General features: G+C 31.4%; 1 protein-coding gene across 3 annotated transcripts; it reads right to left on the bottom strand.

The window, feature by feature from the left end:
- Positions 1-17,773: 17,773 nt before the first annotated feature.
- LOC120144441 (E3 ubiquitin-protein ligase RING1-like) lies at positions 17,774-20,787 on the bottom strand. 3 transcript variants are annotated; one of them, XM_039158490.1, is made up of 2 exons: positions 19,715-20,787; positions 17,774-18,049 (listed from the first exon to the last, which is right to left on the bottom strand). In XM_039158490.1, exon 1 carries the CDS (start codon positions 20,746-20,748, stop codon positions 19,720-19,722), a length of 1,029 nt encoding a protein of 342 aa, XP_039014421.1. In that variant the 5' UTR covers positions 20,749-20,787; the 3' UTR covers positions 17,774-18,049; positions 19,715-19,719. The 3 variants fall into 3 exon arrangements, with proteins under 3 accessions (XP_039014421.1, XP_039014422.1, XP_039014423.1); XM_039158491.1 differs by lacking the exon at positions 17,774-18,049 and adding an exon at positions 18,456-18,692; XM_039158492.1 differs by lacking the exon at positions 17,774-18,049 and adding an exon at positions 18,920-19,087.
- Between the last annotated feature and the right edge of the window lie 3,599 nt (positions 20,788-24,386).

Here is a 24,386-nt window from a genome sequence, read left to right as displayed (position 1 = left end):
TCTTAGTATCGGAACATCACTTATAAATTTTGGCTACAAATTTATCATCGCAAAATGTATCGAGGGTAGCAACTCAAATTTAGGTCGAGAGTCGGGTGAAAATCCTCGAACAAACAATCTACCATATTACTCGCGGGGTACTTTACAGAATTTAGAAAAATGCTACTGGTATTCCTTTATGAAAAGGTAGAGCCCTAACGTATATAAAACTTAGGTTCGCTCTTTACAGAGAGAGACTCAACCTTGGAGTTCATGCTTAACGAGGTACGATTGTAGTCTAGGGGCATGTACTGATGAGATATCTTTTGACATTCGGCAGGCCGGTCTATAAAAAAAAAGTGACTCAACCTAAGCTCTGATGCCACTAAATGTAAAATCCTCGATCCGATCCAGGTGACCCGATCCGATTCGGGTGACCCGATCCGATTCGGGTGACCCGATCCGATTCGGGTGACACAATAGGGCCACCAAAGCGACTCACCGTAAAAATCTCGAAAAATTAACGTTTTTATTAAAACATGTAAAATCATAAAATAATTTATAAATACAAAAGTAAAATTTTTTAATATTCAGAAATAACATAGATTTCCAGACTCAGATATAAAAACAAAATACAACCTACATGCCCCCTAGTTATATGTACCACACCCTACATGCAACGCCGGAATAACTCCGTTACTGATGTCGATAGATGCACTGGTACGATTCTTTTAACCTAAAAAGGTTAGTAAAAGAGTGAACTTTGGGAAGCTCAGTAATACAATACTACCAGTTGATGCTACAGGACATGCAGATAAATAGAAAGCCATAGAATTTGCTTATTAAATCAGACATATACCGATTTTCGGGATAATATAGGGTTCCATTGGTAGTTTATCGAGTAGAAGCTATGAAGATCTCAGTTCATAGGAAGCATTCATAGTATCATGTTTTCAGGAGGTCGAATAGGATGTCTAGTGTGTTTCAATCAAAACCAATGAAAATATATAAATCTTTTAAAACCATAGCGAAACCCTCAAACCAAACTTCATTATGCAGTTCCCTAGAACTGGGTCCGTAAGGCTTACACTAAACACATAGAAAAGGGAGCCAACCTAAGGGTATGCCTTGAGGCCTATGTGCCTACCCAAGGGTATACTTAGGTCCGTAAGGATTTACCAGCTGGATCAGGGTTGTACCTCCATACGCTAAAATCCTACCCATATAAAAAATCCAGTAGAAATCAGTTTTAGCCATAAAACGTAATATCTGGATCGTGATCTAGTAATATGTCATAATTGTGATAATGAAATAAATCGTATAACTGATCTCCACCTGTACACCGTAAATAGTTCAATGATTAACACAAGGGAGTGCCTTGGGGCCTACCTAAGGAGCACCTTAGGTTCGTAAGGATTTACTAGCTTGATCAGAGTTGTACCTCCAGTTTACCCATATAATATCCCAATAAAACAATTCGAGTATAACCAATGAAAACATAAAACCATAGTTCATAAACTAATAATATCCCTAATTTTATAAATCTGGAAAAATTCATATTTTTCGGTGAAAACCATAATCGGAGAATACATACCATGTTGCCATGGTTCATAAACCAATAAATCAATACTTTCGTTAAAACTCATTTCAAAACATATAAAACCATCAAGTAGTACATGTGGAACACACTAGAGGATCTAAGTATTTCTCAAAGACACTTGGTAGTTAACATAATGGATAACATGAAACTGATGTAATTGATCAGATTCCAGTAACAAGGTCCTATTGAAAGGAATCGATTACTAACCGATCTAATCAGACATTTAAGGTTGATACTTTAGAATCCCACTATGATTCATGTGCATCAGGAAAGTGTTCAAGAACATTTATACAGAATAATTCTATATTCAGATTTACTGAGAGTGATTCCATTACCCAAACAATCATGGGTATTCAGTAGTATACATTGAATTAATATGATTTCAGTGCAATTAAACCAAATGGGGTATTCAGAATCCTTTTCATATACTTGTGTGCTTAGTTATGACCGGAGTGATTTGAGCTGATAATAGAGAAACGAAGATTCATGACATTTACAATGCATGTCGATTGATTGGATTATCGAACAACTCATGCTGAATAACTCCCAGAACTAATGCTTGTTGTCTGTCAATTTATTACCTTTCAAGGGTATTCACTCTTTAATACAAAAAATTCTTGTCCATAGATCATCTTAAGAATCATCACTGAATAGATCTTAAGGAGACTAACAAATATTCCAATAATCTTTATTTTCTTTCCACATTGTAACAATATCAAGAATTGTCGATGTACTTAATTCTTGGTTTATAACCCATAGGAACAATGCATCATGAAAGTTCATTATTGTTCCCAGACTCATCCAAATCACTTACTAAATCCTCAGTCATTAAGGTTACCTAGTTCATTTAGTAGTCAATTCTATCTCGATTACTTTAGAGTTTTCCAGAGTAATTCAGACATTTCTGAATTTTGGAAACATATTATACTTCCGTTCAATTCAATTTGGTCATATAATAAAGTCATTTTGGTATTCGTGGTTGATTTGTCTAACGAATATCCACTTCTTAGTACTGAGTACACTCTATAGTTGAGTTGAGCTAATTAATTCCAGAATTATCATCGATCGAAACTTGAGGAGACGAACAAGCAATCAAGTGGTATCTATGTCATTCAGGTATTGGCATAATATTAGGGTTGGTTGACCTACTTACGTTGTGTTTCATAACTTTTAAGGGCAATACACATTCATGTTTATTTGGATTCCTAAATCAGTCCAATACATTTACTTATTCTAGATCATAAGGGTATATTGGTTATTTTGGTGATCAACATTATTCTAGTCATTTCAAAGCTTGAGGATATCCAATCATTCATGTGTTTGTTGATATTCTTGGGTCATTTGCATTCTAGTGGTATTTTGGAAATTTTATAGATCCAAAGATCTTTCAATTATTTTCTTCCGTCCGAATTATTTAATTAAAACTTCTAGTATCTTGTACAAGTCATATTGGGGTTAGAACTCGATTATCCATATTTTCTAAGCAAAACTACTATTTTCTATACACATCAGTAGTTTCATCGGATCAATATGTCTTTTCAGAGTTATTATCAAACTTCCAGGGATAATTATTGTCTTTTTACAACATAAGGGTATTTTCGTAATTTTACCTAACCGAAGTATTCTCATAATTTCTCATCCAAGTACCTTTTATTGAGATAATTTATAATTTACAGATCCAGAGGCTGATTGTTTTATCACTTAATCACAAAACTTGTAATTTAATTCTAACGGTCCCCCAATTTCTTATATTAGTCATCCGAGCCATATTCAGTTACCAAATTTTTACCGCATTCGTATTGAGTATAGGAATTAATTAACTACCCAGATGAGACCAAACATGTTCATTCATGCATTTACCAATAACAACATGTTCCATAAAGAATGAAAATGTAGTAATGTATTACCTCGGTTTTTGTGTCATATCGATCAACATTAAATATCCATTCGATCACTTTCGAACTTGAAATCCACTTCCAATAATTCCTCAGATACATAAGAACAGAAATTTCATCAGAAACAGAGCTTAATTGTGAAAATCGGATCGAATCATGTGGTTAATCAGTGAAAAACATCTTGTTGGGGTTTGAATTTGGCAAAACAGACCTCAAAACTGAACTCAGAACATCGAAAAATATTAGAATAGGTGTACCCCGGAAAAAGTCAACGAACGGTTAACGACGGTCAAGGTTAACGCGGGTCAGCTCAGTCGGACGGCTCGGTCGACACGATCGAGTGGCTCGGTCGGCTCGATCAAACGGTTCAATCGACTCGATCGGCTCAATCATACGGCTCAGTCGACTCAGCTCAGGCGGCTAGGTCCAGACTGATCCAGTCGGGTAAGATCGGTCTAGTCAGTCAGAAGGTTCCCCAGGCTTCCAGACGAGGCCCACGCGTAGGGGGTGGTGCGTGCGGCGTCTCCGATCATCAATTCGGCATGAAATTTTCCAGATTGCTAGATCAGGACCTTGGGATTCTCGTGCAAGTGTTATTTTTTTTTAATGAAACATAACAGATTGAAGAATTTTAAAACTTACGAACTTCTCCAACGGTGGTCGGCGAGTGAAGAAGATAGAACAACAACGACGCAATGATTTCGGTCAGGTTTTGATCGTACGGTGACAGTGAGTCTAATGGTGCAGAAGGTGTGATGAATGGTTGGTTGGATTGACCGGAATTGACAAAAATAAACGCACTATAAGAAATTTCTATTATTGTGACACATTTAATTTTCTCAAAATTAATTTTGTCACTATTAGTAACTTTTTTATGACAAAATAAATAATCGTCTCATTAGATTCAAAAAAGATATACAATTAAGACAAAAGCTAAAATCGTCATAATAATTTGTCACAATTAACAAACATGTGTAACATATGGTGACAAAATAAATTTTATTACTAATTTTTGTCACAAATGTTTCCCTCCAGTTTTTTGGCGCCAAATCGAAGGCATATAGTGACAACTTTTGTAAATAAAAGTTTTAGTAACTATGACAGAAAAATTTGTCACAACAAATAATGAGATTTAGATTTGTTGTGACAAATTTTGTTTGTAATTATATATTTTAATTATAGTGACAAAATGTATAGTCACAAATGATTATATCCAATTTTTGGTACAAAAATAAAATCATATAGTGATATGTTTTGTAACTATAAGATATAATTATTGTTACAAAAAATTGTCACAACAAATAATGAGATTCAAGTTTTTATTAAAAAAATAATATTTGTCGATATATGTTTTAATTATAGTGACAAAATATATTTTCAAAAATATTTTCCTCCATATTTTTTTACGCCAAAAAAGTCATATAGTGACAAATTTTATCACTATAAGTGTTAATAATTATTACAAAAAATATTACCTCAAAAAATAATGATATTCACGTTTTTGTAACAAATTATATTTGTAATTATAAATTTTAACTATAGTGATAGCATATATTAATTGTCATAAATATTTTTCTCCACTCTTTTGTTTCAAAAGTTATATTGAAAATTTTTATAATTATAATTTATAGTTATTGTTATAGAAAAAATTATCACATCAAATAATAAAATTCATTTTTTTTGTAATAATTTTTTTTTGTACTTATATATTTTAGTAATTATGAAAAATTTTATTATCAGAATCATTTCTCCCTATTTTTTAGTGTCAAAAATATTATATAGTAACAAAATATATTGTAATTAATAAAATTTAAGTTTTTTGTAGTTATATATTTTAATCATTATGAAAACTTATACTATTAGAAAATTTTCTTCCTATTTTTTGTGCAAAAATGTTATATAGTGACAAGTTTTGTAACTATATGTAATAGTCATTGTTATAGAAAAATTATCACAACAAAAATTTCTTTTTTTTAATTAATAAAAGATCCAAGTTTTTTTTATTAAAAAATTATGTTTGTAGTTATATATTTAATTATAATGATAAAATATAAAAATAGTAAAAATGAAAATTAAATTGCTAAAAAATTGAATTATATATATATATATATATATATATATATATATATATATATATATATATATATATATATATATATATATTGAGTTGGGAATGAACAAGCTAACTTAAGCCCTCAGGTAAGGCGGTCCATATAAGTCTTGAACAATATATATTAACCATAGTTGGGAAAATATCTTATTAAATTTTTTTACATTAAGTTTAGGTAAAGTTTACTTCCATTTATTATGTTATATTCACTACAATACTCTTCTTAGTTGTATAACTATTTTTAATATTTTTTATTATATAGTTTCAAAATGGTTAATAATAAAAGTTGTTGGTTAAAGGGTCATGTTAATTGTTTTTCCTTAAGTTTGAGGGTCGCATTGAATGCAATAGTAATTTGATGGCCAAATTGATTTTTTTTTGAAAAATGTACAAGAGCCTTAAGTATCTTTTTTTCTTCAAATTAATATAAATTAAATAAATATTAATCGGGTATCGATGACTCGAAAGTACTGGTACTTAGGTTTTATTTAGGAGGGAAATTTCTCTCTATTTTATTTTAAAGGAAATTGTTTATTTTAAAGGGAAACTGGTTTTTAGAGAAATTTATTTGTATTTATTTTATAAACATTTTTTTAAAACCCCCAGTTTAACTGTGTCAGGCCATTATTCCAACTCTATATTTCTTCTTTCATCGTGAAGGTAAAAAATAAAACGTGTTTTTTCTTTGATATTATGTCTAATTATTCTAGTAGGGATTTATTTAAAAGAAATCTAAACCTAAGGATTTGATCTAAAATTAAGATTCTATTACTACATTGAAAGGAATATAAATTATCCAACAAAATTAAATGCAAATAAAAAGAACAAAGGATTAAAATGTAATAAAATAAAAAGCAATAGTTAATTAAAAATAAAACATAATAGCGTAAAATGATGACTAAATTGTACTAAAACAAAACAGTTAGCCACAATCAGAAATAGTAAAGAAACATTCAGTGACTAAATTGGAAGAAAGGAACAAAGGGACAAGATATGAAAATATGTGATAATATAAGGACCTGTTTCCTAATTAGATCAAAACTTTTAGGAGAACACAAAAACCTAGCCTTTCACGCGTGTTGTTTTCACTTGGCCATTTCTTTTCTTTGTGCGTCGCATCTCTCTCCTCCCCTCTTTCTTTTCCTTTTTACCATTTGCATTGCATTTCAGATCATAAAGAATAATAATGCAGTGGTCAGCGCTGTCCATGAAGTCGGTGCCTTCTGATGATATCTGCTCGAAAAAGCCAACGACTAAGAACTTATAAAATCAACAGCTTTCATTCCGTAAACCGTGTGAATAAGTAACCAGTTTTGCACTCACCTACATATCATTGTATGCTTCCTGAACGGATCTCCTAAATCGAGCTTGCTTTCATACAACAGAGCCAAGTCACCACCTTGATCTTGGTGACCATACATGATTAGGTGATCAGAAGAGTTAGTAATGTCATATACATGCACTAGAATTGCTTGATTTCCAGCAAGTTGCCCAAGAAGATTCTCCACAAGAGACTCCACATCAAAGGCTCCACCAAGGTATCTGCTTCAGAACTTATTTTTTATGCGTAAGGAAAACAAAATTTGCTAATAAAGAAATGAACTAACAGAAACCATTAGCCCCATTTTTTAGTGCATAAGGTATATATGTTCGCCAAGACTATACTTTCGGATTTATTTATCTACGTTCAAATTACTAACATCATCGGCATTGATCACATTAACAAAAGTCTAAACCTTTTTTCCCATTTGAAGTGTCCATTCTAATACAACTCCATTAGACGTTTTGAAAGAACAACTATTTCAGACCTTTTGAAAGCCAAAGGTAAAGCTGCAGATGGCTCCCGACTTTGGTGCACTACAGATGACACTATTTACGATGCCGTGAAGTCGGTATGCAATGCATCTTTACAATTTTCGTAGATTCTCAGCTTCTTCATAGAATACTTGATTTACATGCTTATTGAGTTCAATCTTTTTCAGATGAATCAACACAATGTTGGTTCCCTGGTGGTGGTAAAACCTGGAGAGCTTAAATCAATTACCGGTATCATCACAGAACGAGGTAGTTAACTAGTACACCTTGATAAAATCAATTTGGACCCAAGGTTTTAAATGATGGATTTAGTATACTTATGCTAGGACTTTTGTGTTATTTGTCATGTATTTGTTGATCTGAATCAAGCAAAATTAAGTTATGTAAGATTGAAGTAGATTTTATAACCTATAAGCTAAAGCATGTTGATAGTTAGGTTGTTCCATCCCAATGTCACCCTTCACCTTTTCCATTGAATGCAGTTATCAACTTTGGTGTAGATTTTTCTTCTTGCTCTTTCATGTCAATCACATACTGCCCTTTTCTTGAGCATTGCATATACCAAATGTAGGGCGCCCATCAAATTCTTTCTGCTCTGCTAAGATTATAATTTGCTTCATTTTGCGTTTCTTAAATATCAAAGAAGAGATTTTGAAGGATTTTGTGGCGCGGTACAGTTTTGATTCTTAGTTTATTTCTGTTGTTTGATGTTATACTTGCAGTTTATCTTAGGAAGATAATAATACATGGAAGATCATCCAAGTCAACTAAAGTTGGGGACATCATGACTGAAGAAGTATTGGGGTTTTCAAGTGCATTCATAGGTTTACTTCCGTCATATATGGCTGTTTGTATTCCTTTCTTTTTTAATCAAGGGAGAGCCTACTCTTTTTGCATGCCCTTCGGAGGAGATTTTATAGAACCCTCAATATTACAAAAAATCAAATAATGAAATGAAAAATCTTTTTTTTCTTCCTTTGACTTGCTTCTCTTTGTTCTGCTCTTTTCTAGTTTGCTTGTGAAAAACTTGCTGACAGGTACGGCGAGAGCATGATCACCAGCAACAAAGGGCATGGGCACCAACATGGGATGCACCTACTATTAAGGCAGATAAAGACTGTTGTTGCATGCGTGGCAAGGAAAGGAAGATTGTTAGTGTGCTTCTCGGTTGTTAGGGTTGCTCATGAGTCATTGTTGGGACTATTACTAGGCATTAAATGTCCCAAATTTGTATTAAATTTCTTTTCTTTTTTAATGTATATATGGATAAAAAATGGTGATTTTAGTCACAATAACATATTAAATTTAATAAAAAAAATATATTAAATTTATTTCATCATAATATTTTCTCAAAATAATAATTATTTTATTTTTTGACATATTTGTTTAGTCATGATAACAATTTATAACAAATATTAATTTCTCAATATAAAAAATTATGACAAATAACATTATTTCACTATCACTATAATAAATTGTAACAAATTTATTTAGTTGCAATAACACGGTAAATTTAGTCAAAATAAAAATTTATGTCAAATTTATTTTGTCACAATATTTTGTTAAAATAAAAATTTTGACAAATTTATTTAATCAAAATAACAATTTATAACAAATATTAATTTCTCAATATAAAAAATTGTGACAAAGTAATATTATTTCATAATAATAAATTGCAACAAAATTATTTAGGCACAAAAAATTTAGTCACAAAAAAATTTATAGAAAATATTTATTGACGAAATAAAAGTAGTGAGAAATTAAATTTTGTTGTAACATGTCTTTTTGTCACGAAAACATTTTTTATTTGATATAATAATTTAAGTTAATTGTGACAAAATTTACTTTTTGTGATAAAATAAATATTTTATTTTAAAAAATATTTTGTCATTGTATTTTATATTTAGTGACGAAATAGCAACTGCGAAAAAATAATTTTTTTTGCCTTATGTATTTTAGTCACAAAAACTCTTTATATTTGATGTTAAAATATAAGTTAGTTATGATAAAATGTAGTCCTCTAGTGACGAAATGGTTAATTGATTGTGATAAATATTTTATTACGATAAGTTAATTATATTAACAAAATTTCATTGTTACAATAAATACTATAAAATTGTAACAAACATAATTTTGTCACAATATACTTTACATAACAAGGTTGTTCTAACAAACATGGTAACAAATAAAATTAGTCAGAATAAATATATCGTGACAAATTTAGTACGTTTAGTGATAAATAATTTTGTTGAAACAATCTAAATTTCTTGTAGTGACGGCAGTCGAGTTAAAATCGACGAAGCTTCCGGTTGAGTTTTACGGCGAACGACGATGTTTCACGACGGGATATAGGTCAGGTTTTGTTCACCATTCGATGGTGAGTCTATTGGTGGTGTCGGAGCGACGAACGGTGTCGGAGCGACGAACGGTGTCCGGATGGTGGAGAATCAAGCGACAAAGAGGGGTCGACGGGGAAGATAATTTTGGGGTTGTTTGGGGGTTTGCTTTCTTTGTTTCTGGTTTGAAACCAGAAACCAAACTATAAACATATTTTTTTATCTGTTGACACAAAATGTGAAAATTCAGGGCTAGGTCTATGCATTTCCTGCAACTTCTAAAATGACCTACAAGCTTTTAGATTTTACAATTTAGTCCTCAATTTCTCCATGGGTACTACTTTATTTCGATACTTTATATTTATTAAATTCTAGCCCCTAATTTGGAGTATGACAACCAGCCACCATCACACTTTACAACAATTAATATGGAAGCATTCAACGCTTCATAATTTTCCCACTTGTCACATATTGAGCAATATAATCAACGTAGTGATGGTGATCTCTATGTTGGAATGGATTTTAGGTAAATATAATGTTTTGATTTTTCATTATTTATTTTGATTTGTTTATTAGTAAGTTGACAATTTTATTTACTCTTTTTACGAATGACTTTTAGGACAAAAGAACAAGTTGTGGCTGCAATCAAGAACTACAACATACATCCCTCTGTCATGTCAACTGTGAAAAAAACTGATGTGAATAAGTACATCATTGAATGTTTCCACAAGAAGAAGGGATGTAATTGGAGGGTTCATGTATCACGGTTAAAGACGATGAACAACCTTTGGAAACTCACAAAATATGCCCAACCACATACATGCACCACCAACATCCTGAATCAAGATCATTGTAACTTGGATGTACATGTGCTTTCTGAAGCCTTCATTCCACTACTCAAATCAAATTCATGTGTTACAGTTGCGATCTGTATTGCTTCATTTACATCGCTATACGGGTACACAATTGACTACTACAAAGCATGGTATGCAGGGTATCGGGCACAACAAAAATTGTTCAGATAATGGGAGGAATCATACAATGAATTGCGGCCATGGCTTAAACTGAAGCAGAAACACATTCCGAGAACAATTGTGAAATTGGAAACAATCCCGATGTATGAAAATGATTGTGTTGTACAAGGTGTCTACCAATTTTACAGACTCTTTTGGAATTTTTTGCAATGCATTAATGTATTCTGACACTGCAAGCTGATTTTTCAAATCAATGACACTTGGTTATATGATCGATACACTCAAATAATGTTATTGTTGGTTGCACAAGACGACAACAGAAAAACTATTCCCATCGCCTTCGTAATTATCGAAAAAGAAGATATCGTCTCTTGGGAATTATTTCTTAGGAACTTACAAACATATTTTCTATCACATGTGATGCAGGATAGAGATGATGTGATTTGTCTTATTTCTGAAAAAGGCGCTGGTATCAAATACACACTCTGTCGTATGGGCCCGTTTTGCCAATCCCTCAATATTTATCACCAGTACTATTGAAGACATATTGCCACAAACTATTTGTAGAAGTTCAAGAGTTAAGATAAGCATCTAACAGTGCTTCGAATATGTATTTCTTTTACCCTTTTCGGTTTATCATATCTTTACAAAAATTATTTCAATTTAATTGTTCCACTTTTAATTAATAGGTTACACACAGTCCGTACGTGAGTTTGAGGATCTGATGCAGGAACTTCGACACATGAATTATGAGGGCTTCAACTACATTTCTAGAATCCCAAAGGATAAATGGCTTCGATCATTTGATGGGGTAGACTGTATGGTCACATGACAACGAACTTAGCTGGGGCAATAAATTCATCACTAAAGGGAGTGCGTCATTTGCCTATCATGTCCATTTTCAAAGAGACATATTATTGACTAACAACCCTTTTCACAACCTTGGAAAGGCAAACAATTTACTGGATGGTAGGTGGCCACCAAATACACCCAGATCTCATCAAAAAATTGCAAACATTTTATCAACATTCCAACGCAATGTGTACCATATGTTTTTCTTGCGAAATGTCATTATTTCGTGTATCAGAATTTACGAGGCCATTGGAAGACATACAAAACAACACATATGTGGTTAATTTAAGAGAAAAATGTGCAAGTGTGGATTCTTCCAAACTTTCAAATACCCATGTGCACACACCTTGTTGTTGTTTCTTCTGTCTGGATACCTTACATGAGATTCGTTGATCGGGTTTACTTACTTGAAACTATATTCAAGGTTTATGAATACGAGTTCCCTTATATTGAAAATGAATGAGATCCAAATGAAGCTGATGATGAACCTACAATATGACTAGATTATGCACTACAAAGAAAAAACACCCAATCGTCCACGGTCAACCCAGTTTTTTTTGTGAAGAGGATTTGGTCGAACATCAAGAAAGAACCAGATAACCAAAATTATGCTATATATGTAGGAATCCCGGACACACGAAAAACAAATGTCCCAATCGCTCAGGCCCACGTATCAATTAAATGAGCTTTTTGCATTATTTCTTTTTAATTAACAACACATATTTCTTAGTTTCAATTTCTTTTGATTTCTTCATGCACCAAATCATGCATTCCAACCTTTTCCAACACGATTTTTACCCCATTAAAATATCTCATTTGAGGCCAAATTAGCCTTAACATAAATATAAGGTGCAATACTATACCTCTAAGCGTATAAATTCTGAAATCACCCATATTTACAAGCCAGAAATAACACTCCAATATGTCTATCAAACCATTTTTTCTTCTTTCACAAAATCATGACTTCTAACAAATTTCAATGTCATTTCTACCCAAATCTCTTAAATATGATGATGATAATATAGCCACCTTAAAGATAAATGGCAACACTACAAGTTTATAATTAAAAATTAAAAATCAGTTTCCTACTCGAAAATAGTTTCCGAACAAGGTTATGGACACTAAAGGGGGTTAGGGAATCTGAAATAACCTCGTACTTTTTGGATCATAAAGGCTACCTATCTGCACAATGTGCGATGTCATTTTATCCAATTGTTTTATTGGCTTACCTAGAAAGTGCGCCCACGTCGGATGTATCTCGCGTGTTGGAGGGAGCGAGGACTTAACACTTGGTTTGTAGGCCCCGAGGTCTTCTTATGTGAATGATTTGGAGGTTATTCTTCCAAATAATCTTTGGAGAGCCCTATTTCTTTAAATAATTATTTGCCCAATATCTTTTTACTCTTTTATTTGCAAGTAAAAAAAAGTAAAATTACACCGCTAAATTTTAAGTTCTTTAGGCATCATGATTTGAACTCTAAAGTTCACTTAATGTTAAAGTTGGTTCATATAAACGAGTCGATAAACATTCTTGTAAACGAGATAATAAATGAGTTTGTTTATGAACATAAACGAACCAAACACACCTCTATTCATGTTCCCTCGTTTATTAAATGAATATATATTTTTTATACTTGTTTATCAGCTTCATAAATGAGCGATTCACGAATAATCCATCAAACAATATGTTCATTTGCGTTCTTATATATCTAGAGTGTTTTTTGATTAGTTATACAAACTAATATTAAAATTAATAATTTTCCAAATTGATATTTAATTTTTTAGGATACAAAATTTCATAAATTTAGAAGAATTCCAAAAACTTTATAAAGCTAAGAAGATTTGGTAAAATATAGTAGAAATAGGAAAAATTTATGAGAGGTTCATATACTTTTGAAAAAAATTCAATGTGGTTTATATATATTTTTTCTCTTAATGTAGTCCTTTGTCTCAGAAAATAAATCTAATTGACCAACATTTTTTTATTATTAGCTGTTACAATACTTGTTAGAGTATGCCCAAAGACCAATCATATGATGATTGTAATAATACTTTTATTTACCGATTTTATTGAATAAAGGCATTGCCGCTATTATTTTCATTTATATATATGTGTTTAACATAAACTGTAAGATAATAAAGTCCATATAATGACATAATTGTTATTATTAAAAGATCCCTAGTCAAGTTTTATTATGGGCATGGACAATAATAATACGCTTAAGACTAACATGTTATTGATTGATGACAATGAGTTGTCATTGACATATAGATGTCAGAATTGATACATGATTATATTGTTAGAGAACAATGTATTGGATTGACCGACCATGAGCATATGTCTTGTATTATTATGTGACAGTCATAACATTGCTCATGGTGATGACTATATGTATGATCATCAGACTTGAGATCAATACTATCCCAACATATATTGTTGTATGTTTTGATGCAACTAAACAAGCTCCGTAACTAGTTGCTCTATAAAGACTTCTAATAATTACTGCTAACGTTACAAGAACCTACAAGGTCACACCCTAGGATTGAAACGAGCAAAGATGTACAATTTGTTGTACGTTACTAAAATATATATCTAGAGTTAATTAAATATATGTTTTAATAATCTCGAATATTTAATTTCAATTAATTAAATATAGATTTAATTAATTTGAAATAATAAAATCCCTAATATGATTAGGGTAACTTGGATATAAAAGGATTATTAAATTCCAATTAATTAAATATAGATTTAATTAATTTGAAATAATAAAACCCTAATATGATTAGGGTAACTTGGCTATAAAAGGGTGTGTTAGGTCTAGCAGCCGTTTTAGAAGACACACACAAAAACCTTCAGCCGTTTTTCTCTCAAAACTGTTTTGGGGAAGAAAAATATTGCTCTTAATCGGGTGAACTGAGTAGAGGACGAGACATGATTTCGTGGAGGCTTACGATTCGAACCGATCTGCACCACTAGTATTCATTGTTGTCATTGCTGTTTTTCAAGGAACCCGCTGTAAGTATTCGCATCTCTTCCACCCGATTTCAGTTTTTCGTACTTGGATCGCTGGTGAGACCGTCGAGTTTTGTTTCCGCTGCGCCATGGGGTGTGTCGACGGTCCCAACAATACTGGCGTGTCAGTTCACGGCACCGACGTGGCAGTCAGTCTACTATGTTTGAGTTACCAATTTAGTTCATTTTCCTTGTCATCCGCCACATTAACCTATCAGCATGGATTACCACGCTAACTCCGTGAATTATTTATTAGTATCGTAATAGTCAACGACGAAAACACGTTGGTCAAAGGGTCACATTAAATTTATTTTTCGAGTTAGAAGATCACATTAAAAAAATAATAATACGAAAACCACATTAATTTTTCTAAAAGTTAAGAAACCTCTAATATTTTTTAACGTAAATATATAGTTTTAAGAGAGAAAATTCGAAAAAGATAACAATAATATAAAATCATATAATATTGTATTTTCTTGTTCTAAAAGAAAATAAGTGTTGGTTTCCTCCAAGCAGAAGGGAGGACTCTAAAGAGAGACCATTATAAGGAACGCAACTGTAAGGAAAGAATGTATACATGCATTTTTTTATATGACAATATTTATTGCGGTAATTAATTATATAGATATGACATTATTTAAAATCATGGTAATAATAATAAAAGAGAAGTAAATGTTTTCTTATTGATAAATCTGAAGTAAATATAAAATAATATATTTAAAAAATTTAATTATTTGTTAATGAATTCTTATATATATATTTTTTATATATGATAAATTCTTGTAGCCGAGTTTGAGCAGGAGAAACACATGTCCAAAGTCCAAAATCATGAACTCCACATATAACTAAATAAATGATAAATTATCTGTTTAATTACTTACCTATCATTTTATTTATGTCTTGGTCATCCAATTATTATTATTTCAAATCATATTTAAAGTTATATTTTCTTTCTTTATTTTGGTCACTCGTCATTAACAAATTAACGGTGATACTGGTGTGGTATTTTTTAAATTAATTTTTTTCTTTCCACTTAATTATTCTTTTACAATTTTTTTGACAATACGAAAAAGGTTAAAATCGAACTTACAACATGTAAATTTTGCGAAATGTAAGTAGGTTTCGTCAGATCTGTTGTTAGAGATATAATGACATTAATTAAACTGATTAAATTATAAAAGAAAATGATTTAGAGTAGGGATTTAAGGTAAGTTTGGTTTAAGTAAGAAGAAACTAAAAAAAGTGTTTTCCAATCGAATCGTGACCGAGAATGGAGGGGTTAATATAATCATTGAAGGGGATATCATATTTATCGTAAATCCATTAATCGATCTGTAATATGATATTTTGGTGATTAAATAGATATTCAATGAGTGTGAATATAGCTGGTACACCCTCAAAATTTCTACAATCTTTTTTCATTTAAATATGTAATATATGAAAAAGAAAAATTGACACCTCATAAAAAATTTGATCCTATATTTTTTAAAACTAGTTTATAAAATATTTAATAATAAAAAGATTTAAATTCTATTTTGACCCTATTAACACCTGTCCTTCCCGGAATATATTATTATTATTATTATTAATAATATATTAATTAATGTAAAACAAAAACGTAAAATCATCTCACAAATATAATCATATCATAAAATCTGTTTTTTTATAAATAAAATCGTTGTAAATATGTACAGTTAGATTAATGAGTTAAAACTCAAATAAAAATAGAGGAAGATATTATTTAAATATTTTTATAATAAAATATTATTAATAAATTAATTAATTTATAAACAAGTCAATAAAATAATTTTGTTCATGAACATAAACGAACTAAATACATCTTTTTTCATGTTCGTTCGTTTATTTAATGGATATAAAAATTTTATTCATAATTATTTATTTAGCTTAATAAACGAATATAAACAAATTGTTCACGAACAATTATTGAACGTTCTATTATTTTACATCCTTATTTTAATCATACAACAATAACAACAGTAATAAAACCCTGATTCCCATATGCAATGGGATAAAAGAGAAGTAAGGTAGTAGACTGACCCCAACATCAGATTGAGAGCAGTTTCCGTAGAAGATCTCCGGCAGTCAAATTATTTTAATCATAAAATACATTAATTTATGAGATATTACTATTGTGCATAATGTTTTAATTTCTTTAATTATGACATTGTAATTTACTCCGTCCCAAACATATGCTACTTACCAGATCTCCGGCTCTCAAAATTCACTACGTGAACAAGGGTAAACAAAACAGCACACGCTCACCGAGCTTTATGAAGGACCATTTTGATGAGCCAAAATATATTAAAAATGAAATAATTCTTCAATTAAAAAAATATAACAATTCATTATTTTTTTTAAATCATGATAGTTAAAATAATATAACAAATGATGAAAAATTCAAAGATAAATTTCAGATTTTTTAATAAGAAAATTAATTCATGTCTTTTAACTGATATTATAAATTTATTATATTTTTAACAAATTCTAAATTTAACTAATCTAGATTTAATCATAAGTAAAGAAAAATGGGACTTTAGGAGAAAGAAGGAATACTCCTGCCAATTGAGTGTTGTCACAAGTGGTTGAGATTCAGGAATTTAAGCTTGTAAGGCCAAGTTTGAATCCCACCACCGTCACTCTTGGTGGGCAATCTGTAAAGTCCTATGTAAATTCCAATTGGGTCTTAGGTATGCCAGAAGCCACCACTAACCTAAACTTTTTATGTACAAAAAAAAAAAGGAATACTCCTAGTAGGTCTAGAAACTATGATATAAAGAAATATTAGAAAACAAAGATGAGCAACTTAATCAACCAACAAAGCAAAAATGTTTGCTCATTAATATAATTCATGAATATATTATGACAAGGAATAGACATGTATAATATATATTGGATGAGTTTCAAGATCTACGTGGATGGTAGAAAAAGAATAATGTTAGTCTTGTGGGTGGCGGGACGAAAATTTTCCTACACCACCCGCCCAATCGACATGTCAGTTAAAATGGAATGCGGTAGCAGGGAACTCTCTACTCCTTGAAATGTCACCCTGACTAGGCCACACCTTAGGACGGTCAAACCATTCCAGCACCTGATAGCTCTAATACATGTCGAGTGATTCAATTATGTATTCCAACGAATAAAAGATAATTTGGAACCTATTGTTTATTTTTCACATACTAATAGTTTTCATATTTGGGCAAAGGACCAAAGAATCTATACAACAAACAATGTATGGAAAGCGTAATTGAATCCCTCGTACAACAACAAAGCTCTAAAATGAATTCAGATATACATAAAATACCATATGCCAAAACCATGACTTTCTTGGAATGCAACCACGATAAATGTAATTCTTCATGTTTAACTAAACATACTCTGATTTCCAGACACTGGAAGAGGTTGTTCTATGACCATGTCTCATGGAAGAAAAGCTGATATTTTACAGCATTTCAGTCTGCCAAAAATCAAATCCAAGTTAGGGTGCCATTGTACAAATATGACTACAGAAAAAGTATTTTCAAATTGACCATGAAGATACAATACCAAAAAAAGAATGAATGAATGAAAGTATTATTACACCATGTAAACTTATATGCTACAAAAGAACACATGTTAGTAGAACCACAAGATTATTCAAATTTCAAACAGATTAAAATGGAACAAAATTAAGATAGCAATATTGAATAATGTGTGACCATCGGAACTTGCTAGGAGTTTCTTCCACAGAAAATGATTTTAGCGTCACAAGTTATATATACCAGAAGTTTATAAATAAAATACATTTCTAGTGTTTTATTTCTAGCATTTACCACTACCTCTTTTCTCTTACAACTTATTTACATGATTTACTTTACCTTATTAGCTAAAGAGAAAGATAATATAGCTTCTTGTCTTATATTGGATGAACAAACTCCAAAATAGATAATCAGAATTCCATAAGAAAATCAAATGATCCTATAATCTCCTACAAAATATTTCTGAAAACAAATGTTGCTTCAGCCACCCATCTTTCCAAGCCCCTGCCCCCTGTGAGTTTCACTTTACTGAGCTTCAAATTAGTATTCAAATATATAACATTACTTCCAACCACTTCAAGCCTGAAAGATTGACCACCAAGCCATTCACAGTTAAAACTAGTTAACTACATAGTTGTAAGCATTAAGTTCAGAAAACAAACAACTTATAATACCGTCCAAAATCAATATGGCAAGTATCCACATAATGAAGAGAGTCCCCTTGAGAAAATTATTAGCAACTATATGTGGTAAATGTCGTGTGAAAAGTAAGTAAAAAAACCCTTTGTCATTACTGTAAAGTTTAGTTTCTATATTGGCAGCTAAAGCTACAATTCACTTATGAAGCTTAGCAGCTTAAACAAGTTCAGACTTCCCCCTTCCTTCAAACACTTGAGATAGGGATTCAACATGTCCAGTTCTCCACGGAGCAAAAAAATGCAAGAACCTTGATCTATACCTTTGTAATAACTATACTCCTATTATAGGGATGATGACCAAGCTGTATGTGTTAATAAGTGCACAAAGTGGTTAATCATCTCAAGTTTTTTCTCAAGCTCAGTGCCCCTAATTAGTATATTTTACAAATGTTTGGAAAACCAATTAATCACATCAAAAATAAACTCAAAGAAATAATATGAAAAAAATATTCAGGCATAACATTCGCCCACTTGGGACTATAAAAGAATGCATATATCTAATTACTTCGATCAATATTTTCTAATCAAAGTCACATAAATTATACATATAGTTTGTTAACAAATGTTGCAGAACCTACGACCCTCAAGGAGCATCATTATAGAGATGAAAATTTTGATGATATTTCATGCTTTAGAAGCGTTCTCATTCTATTCCCCACATTCCTGATTTCCTGTAGTCATGCTCTACAATGGACCGAAGGCCTATAACCAAAACTCAGATGACTGTCTTCATTGTGTATTTATGTAATTGTGTTAGCTACAAAACTAATTTGGTGAGCACGTTCACCATACATGGTACACTATAACCCAGATTTTCAGCACAAGCAAATTGAAAGCCACCTCAAAGAAAAGGATATAATGATTAACATAATTGTCAATAAAAAAAAAGGAACAAAGAATACTCACATTTCTCAATCCAAATCTTCTTGCCTGGTCTGCGCATTATCACCTGATCCTGAACCAGACCCACGGCCCCGAAACGGCCAAGGCAGCGATATCCTATAACTCCTCTCCACCGTCTGATTATCCTCAGACCTCTGGCCATTATCACCCTCGCTACTATTGTCGTCGTTACCTCCAGCAGTACTCTGTGCCCCATAAACCCTCCCCTCATAATCAGGATCATCAGTAGGCAACTCGTGACGACACACAGGGCACGAATTATGCATTTCCAGCCACGGCAATATGCAATCTTTGTGATAACGATGCTTACAGGGCATTTGCTTCGCTTCAGTCCATTCCTCGAACTCGTCCATACAAACCGCGCACTGGTTGAACTCTGAATTCAGGTTGTTCTTCGCTATCTTCACCGTAGGCAGCGCTTCAATGGCTGATTTAGATGCCGGTGGGGTCCCGTACCGGTTGGGATCGTTTTCGGCTAGCTGTTGAATCAGTTGCTCGAGCCCGGGTCCGATGAAATAATCCCCGAGGTTTGCTGGAAGCCGAAAGCCCGGATCGGAGGGATTATTCTGGATCACGAGCTCGATTTGGGCTCCTCTTGAATGGAGATCGTTAAGATGATTTTGGATGAAGGTAAACGGATCGAAAGAGAATGGGTCACCTCGGCCTGACCGGGTCGGTCCAAATAGGTTGGGGTTATGAAGGTCAATTGAAGCAGGGGATGGTGAAGAAGGAGTTGTGGAAGAAGAAGGAAAAAGGAGGGGGAGAAAGGCAGAGAACGGATCCGATACCGACAGTAAGGGATCGTTTGGGTTCGGATTCGGATTCGGGTTTTGGAAGGTGGAACCTGGATAAAGGCTAGGGTTTTCGTATTCTTCGAGGAATCCCTCGTTGCATATTGGACAAGACGGGTCAGCTGAAGGGGTGATTGTTATGGTCACCGTACGGTTACATTGGTAGCAAAAGAAATCCTTATTGGTCGCGCCGTCTGTGTTTGCACCGTCTGTGTTAGCGCCGCCACCGCCGCCGTCGAACGACATGTTTCAGGTCTAAGATGGTTTCAACGGGACAACCAGAGAAATGAATTTTGATTTTAATTTTTTCTTCTATATATATACACACACGCGACGGTTAAAAGAAGTGTATAAAATTTACTTTTTTATATATTTTTTATGAGTTAGTATTCATCTCAACTCATTAAATAATTTTAATATTCAAAAGATTATTTTTATTTAAAAAAAATTAAATTTAAATAATTACATCTACGAAAAATGTATTGTTTTCATTTTACATGTTGTTTGTGTATGTATATGTGTTTCTCCATATATTATGTAAGTATTATATGTGAAAATATAATTAAGGTTATGAATTCGACATTTATTTAAAACATTTATATAATTCATTTGTGTGTTATATGAATATTATGAAATTAAAAAGTTAAAGTCGTAGTTATCTTGTAAGAATAGTTGGCAACTAATCATAAGGTCATTAATGTTTATGGGTTGTATAGGGCGGGGCCGGCCCTGGGGCAGGAGAGGCGTCCGCCCAGGGCCCATAAAATTCAGTCGGCTTAGTATATATGTTTTTGACCTAAAAATTTTCAATCAATGCCTAATTTTCTCACTGAAAATTATATACACCAACCCATTTAATCAACATACAGACTGCATATATCTTTTATTTCATTTAAAATGATCAGATGATCTTGCTCAAGTATATCATCTGATAACTTTATTTGTAATATGAGAATCACCCATGTGATCAAATGGAAAAACATTTGGCATCAAATCACTATGAAAAGAAAAGGTATAATGTCAAATAAGTCTCTAACGTTCGATTAAATAATCATTTTAATCCTTTTTAATCATTTTAATTCAACGTTTTTTTTAAGATAAAAAACCTCTTAGATTTGACTAAATAATCACTTGATTTTTTTTAATATTTTGGTATCTACTGTTTCATTTTAGAAAGAAAATATGTATTTTAGAGCATTGATAATTTGTTGACTAACGGTTTTCATCTATGGAGTGATTTTTTTTATTCTAAAATAAACTATTAGATTAAAAAATGCTTAAACATGATGTTTAATATGAGAAATGCTTTTTCACGAGACAATCTTTTTACACTAAAATCAATGATTTTGCATTAGGAAATGCTAGAAGGCAATGCTTTTATAAGTATTTGTATACTTAAATATATTTTTAACATTGTATTAAATTTTATATTACATATTTTATTTTATTTTTGAATTAGGGGCTTATTTTTTAATTCGACTCGACCCAAAAAATAGTCAAGACTGGCCATACGGGTTCATTTTCTGAAATGAAAGTGTTTTTCTAAGTTAAAGATTATTTTTTCTCATAAGTTAGAGATTATGTTTTTCTCATAATAAATTAAGAGAAGCTTTTCTAAGATGAAATTGTTGAAAAATTACTTGAGGCTAACAATGTCACAAGAAATATTGAATGAGTTGCCTATGTTATGTAAAAAAAAAAAGATGTTGAAAAATATTGATGTTGACGCTATGATTTTGTTTCAAAAAATGCTCGGAGACAATATTTTCTATAAATTTTTGTGCTTTAATATTTTTTTGACATTTTTGAGATGATAATCAATTACTATTTGTTTATTTTAATAAAAAAAATTAATATCAATTTTATACTATATATTTTTTTAAAATTAGGGGTCTCTTTCATTTATTTCGCCCCAGGCCAGAGTCGGCCCTGGTATAGAGTATGGGTGTCATTAGGGTGCATTTTCCGGAAGTGAGAGTTGGGACTTTTGAACCAATGAATATGCGTATCATAAAAGTTACTATGTTTGAGATTCGGTAAATGAATCTGTTAACGTATGTACCATCCATAGATTATTGGGTTTTATACTCTGAAATCATAAAAAATGTTAAATATCCTATATAAATTAATTGTGAGAAATATCCTTATATTATGGTGACTATCATAAAAGTTACTATGTTTGAGATTCGGTAAATGAATCTGTTAACGTATGTACCATCCATAGATTATTGGTTTTTATACTCTGAAATCATATATAAATTAATTGTGAGAAATATCCTTATATTATGGTGACTATATATGTTATATTGTCTAATTTCTTTACTAAGTTTATAAAAAACTTTTTTTTATTAAGTCAAGGTGATTACAATTAGTATATGTTCTAAATATACTCTCAATCATTTCACAATGAATGCTCAATCACCTGCTGCAGTCGCTGGTGCTAGAAACGGTGACCTCTAGGAACATCAACAATTCTTTTAATCATTGAGGTAAGACGGTTCGTGCAAGTTTGTAAAAATTTATTTCGTGTGTGTTTCGACAATTTTTATATATTATAGAGAAATACATTTAGATCAAGATCACATCAAGATAAAGTCACAAGTTAACCTCTTTTTAAACTAATTTCTATTTTGTTGACTTATAGTGTTGGTGGCATACACTATATTGTGTTTTATTAGTTTTCTTTATTACATCCCATTGCTACATGATCATGTAAGTATAAGCTTCAAATGATTTTGTAGCTTTAATTGTGGGTGTGAGATTATTCACATGTGTGCATGCATATGATAAGCCACGTTTAAATGCATTTTAAGCCTTCTTCTAAATTAAGAAAAGGACTAGGTTTCGAAACCAAAAGTTTAATTTCAAAACCCAAGTATCAAAATGGTTATGAGGTATCAAAACCTAGGTCCCCTAACCATCAAAAAATAAAGTCCTTGTAATTACAAACAAACAATGTCTCAAATTCACCAATACAACATAAGTATAGAAGTTCTAGAAATCAATCGATACATATTATACAAATGTTATCATTTTTAAATGTGTTTATTATGAATATTAGTATGCAAGGATGATGCCTCACAAATGAGGATGGGGGCGGGGCGTGTGCTGTTAGAAAAGTGGCACATTAATCCGAGATAATATAGAAAATATTGATAAACAAATATCAAAGGAAACAAAGGGATAAAGAGATAGAACGGGATATTGTAATCCAAAGTAATAATTTGAGACAAAATGAATGATGAAAAAAACAACAATAAATGTTAAACTTCTCAGAAGATAAGATAAAATTAAATGGAAATAAAATATTCCTTTTTTTTGATCAATCGATCAGAATTAGTTGAGGCCTATTACTACACAGTTTCATTAAGACATATTTTCGGCAACTCTTTTGGTGCTCGAGTTCGTTGATCGTTTGTCTCCCCAGGATACAACAACTTGATGATCAACTACAATAACACAACAATAAAGATCACAAACGATCCTTGCCTTCGACTATCACCGGAAAACTAATGGAAGAGAAGTTTTTCTCAGATGAAAAACTTGTGAAAAACTCATGTAACTTATTGTGTTTAACCTAACAGGTTAACTCACTATTTATTGGGGATTTCCAAGAGAGATTTAATCCAACCATATATCTTTTAATAATTAAATGTAAATAGATAATAATATATTTTAATTTGAAATATTAAACATATATACACTCCTTTTATTATTCAAATAAACACATATTGTTTTAATTTGAAATATACAAAATTATATAATTTTTTTTAATATTCAAAGTTAAAAATGTAACACATACCGTTTTAAATTGACATAGTAAAAGAATAATTATCTTACTAATATTCAAATTAAATAATATCTTTTAATTTATAGTATTTAAA

This window comes from Hibiscus syriacus, unplaced genomic scaffold, assembly GCF_006381635.1.
Source record: "Hibiscus syriacus cultivar Baekdansim isolate YM2019G1 unplaced genomic scaffold, ASM638163v2 tig00110890_pilon, whole genome shotgun sequence".
Classification (NCBI taxonomy): Eukaryota; Viridiplantae; Streptophyta; class Magnoliopsida; order Malvales; family Malvaceae; genus Hibiscus; species Hibiscus syriacus.
This window is presented reverse-complemented; position numbering and strand designations above follow the sequence as displayed.

What these genes read in the sequence shown, in the direction of transcription:
- LOC120144441 (XM_039158490.1), bottom strand. Translation starts at nt 20,748, where the DNA reads ATGTCGTTCGACGGCGGCGGTGGCGGCGCTAACACAGACGGTGCAAAC.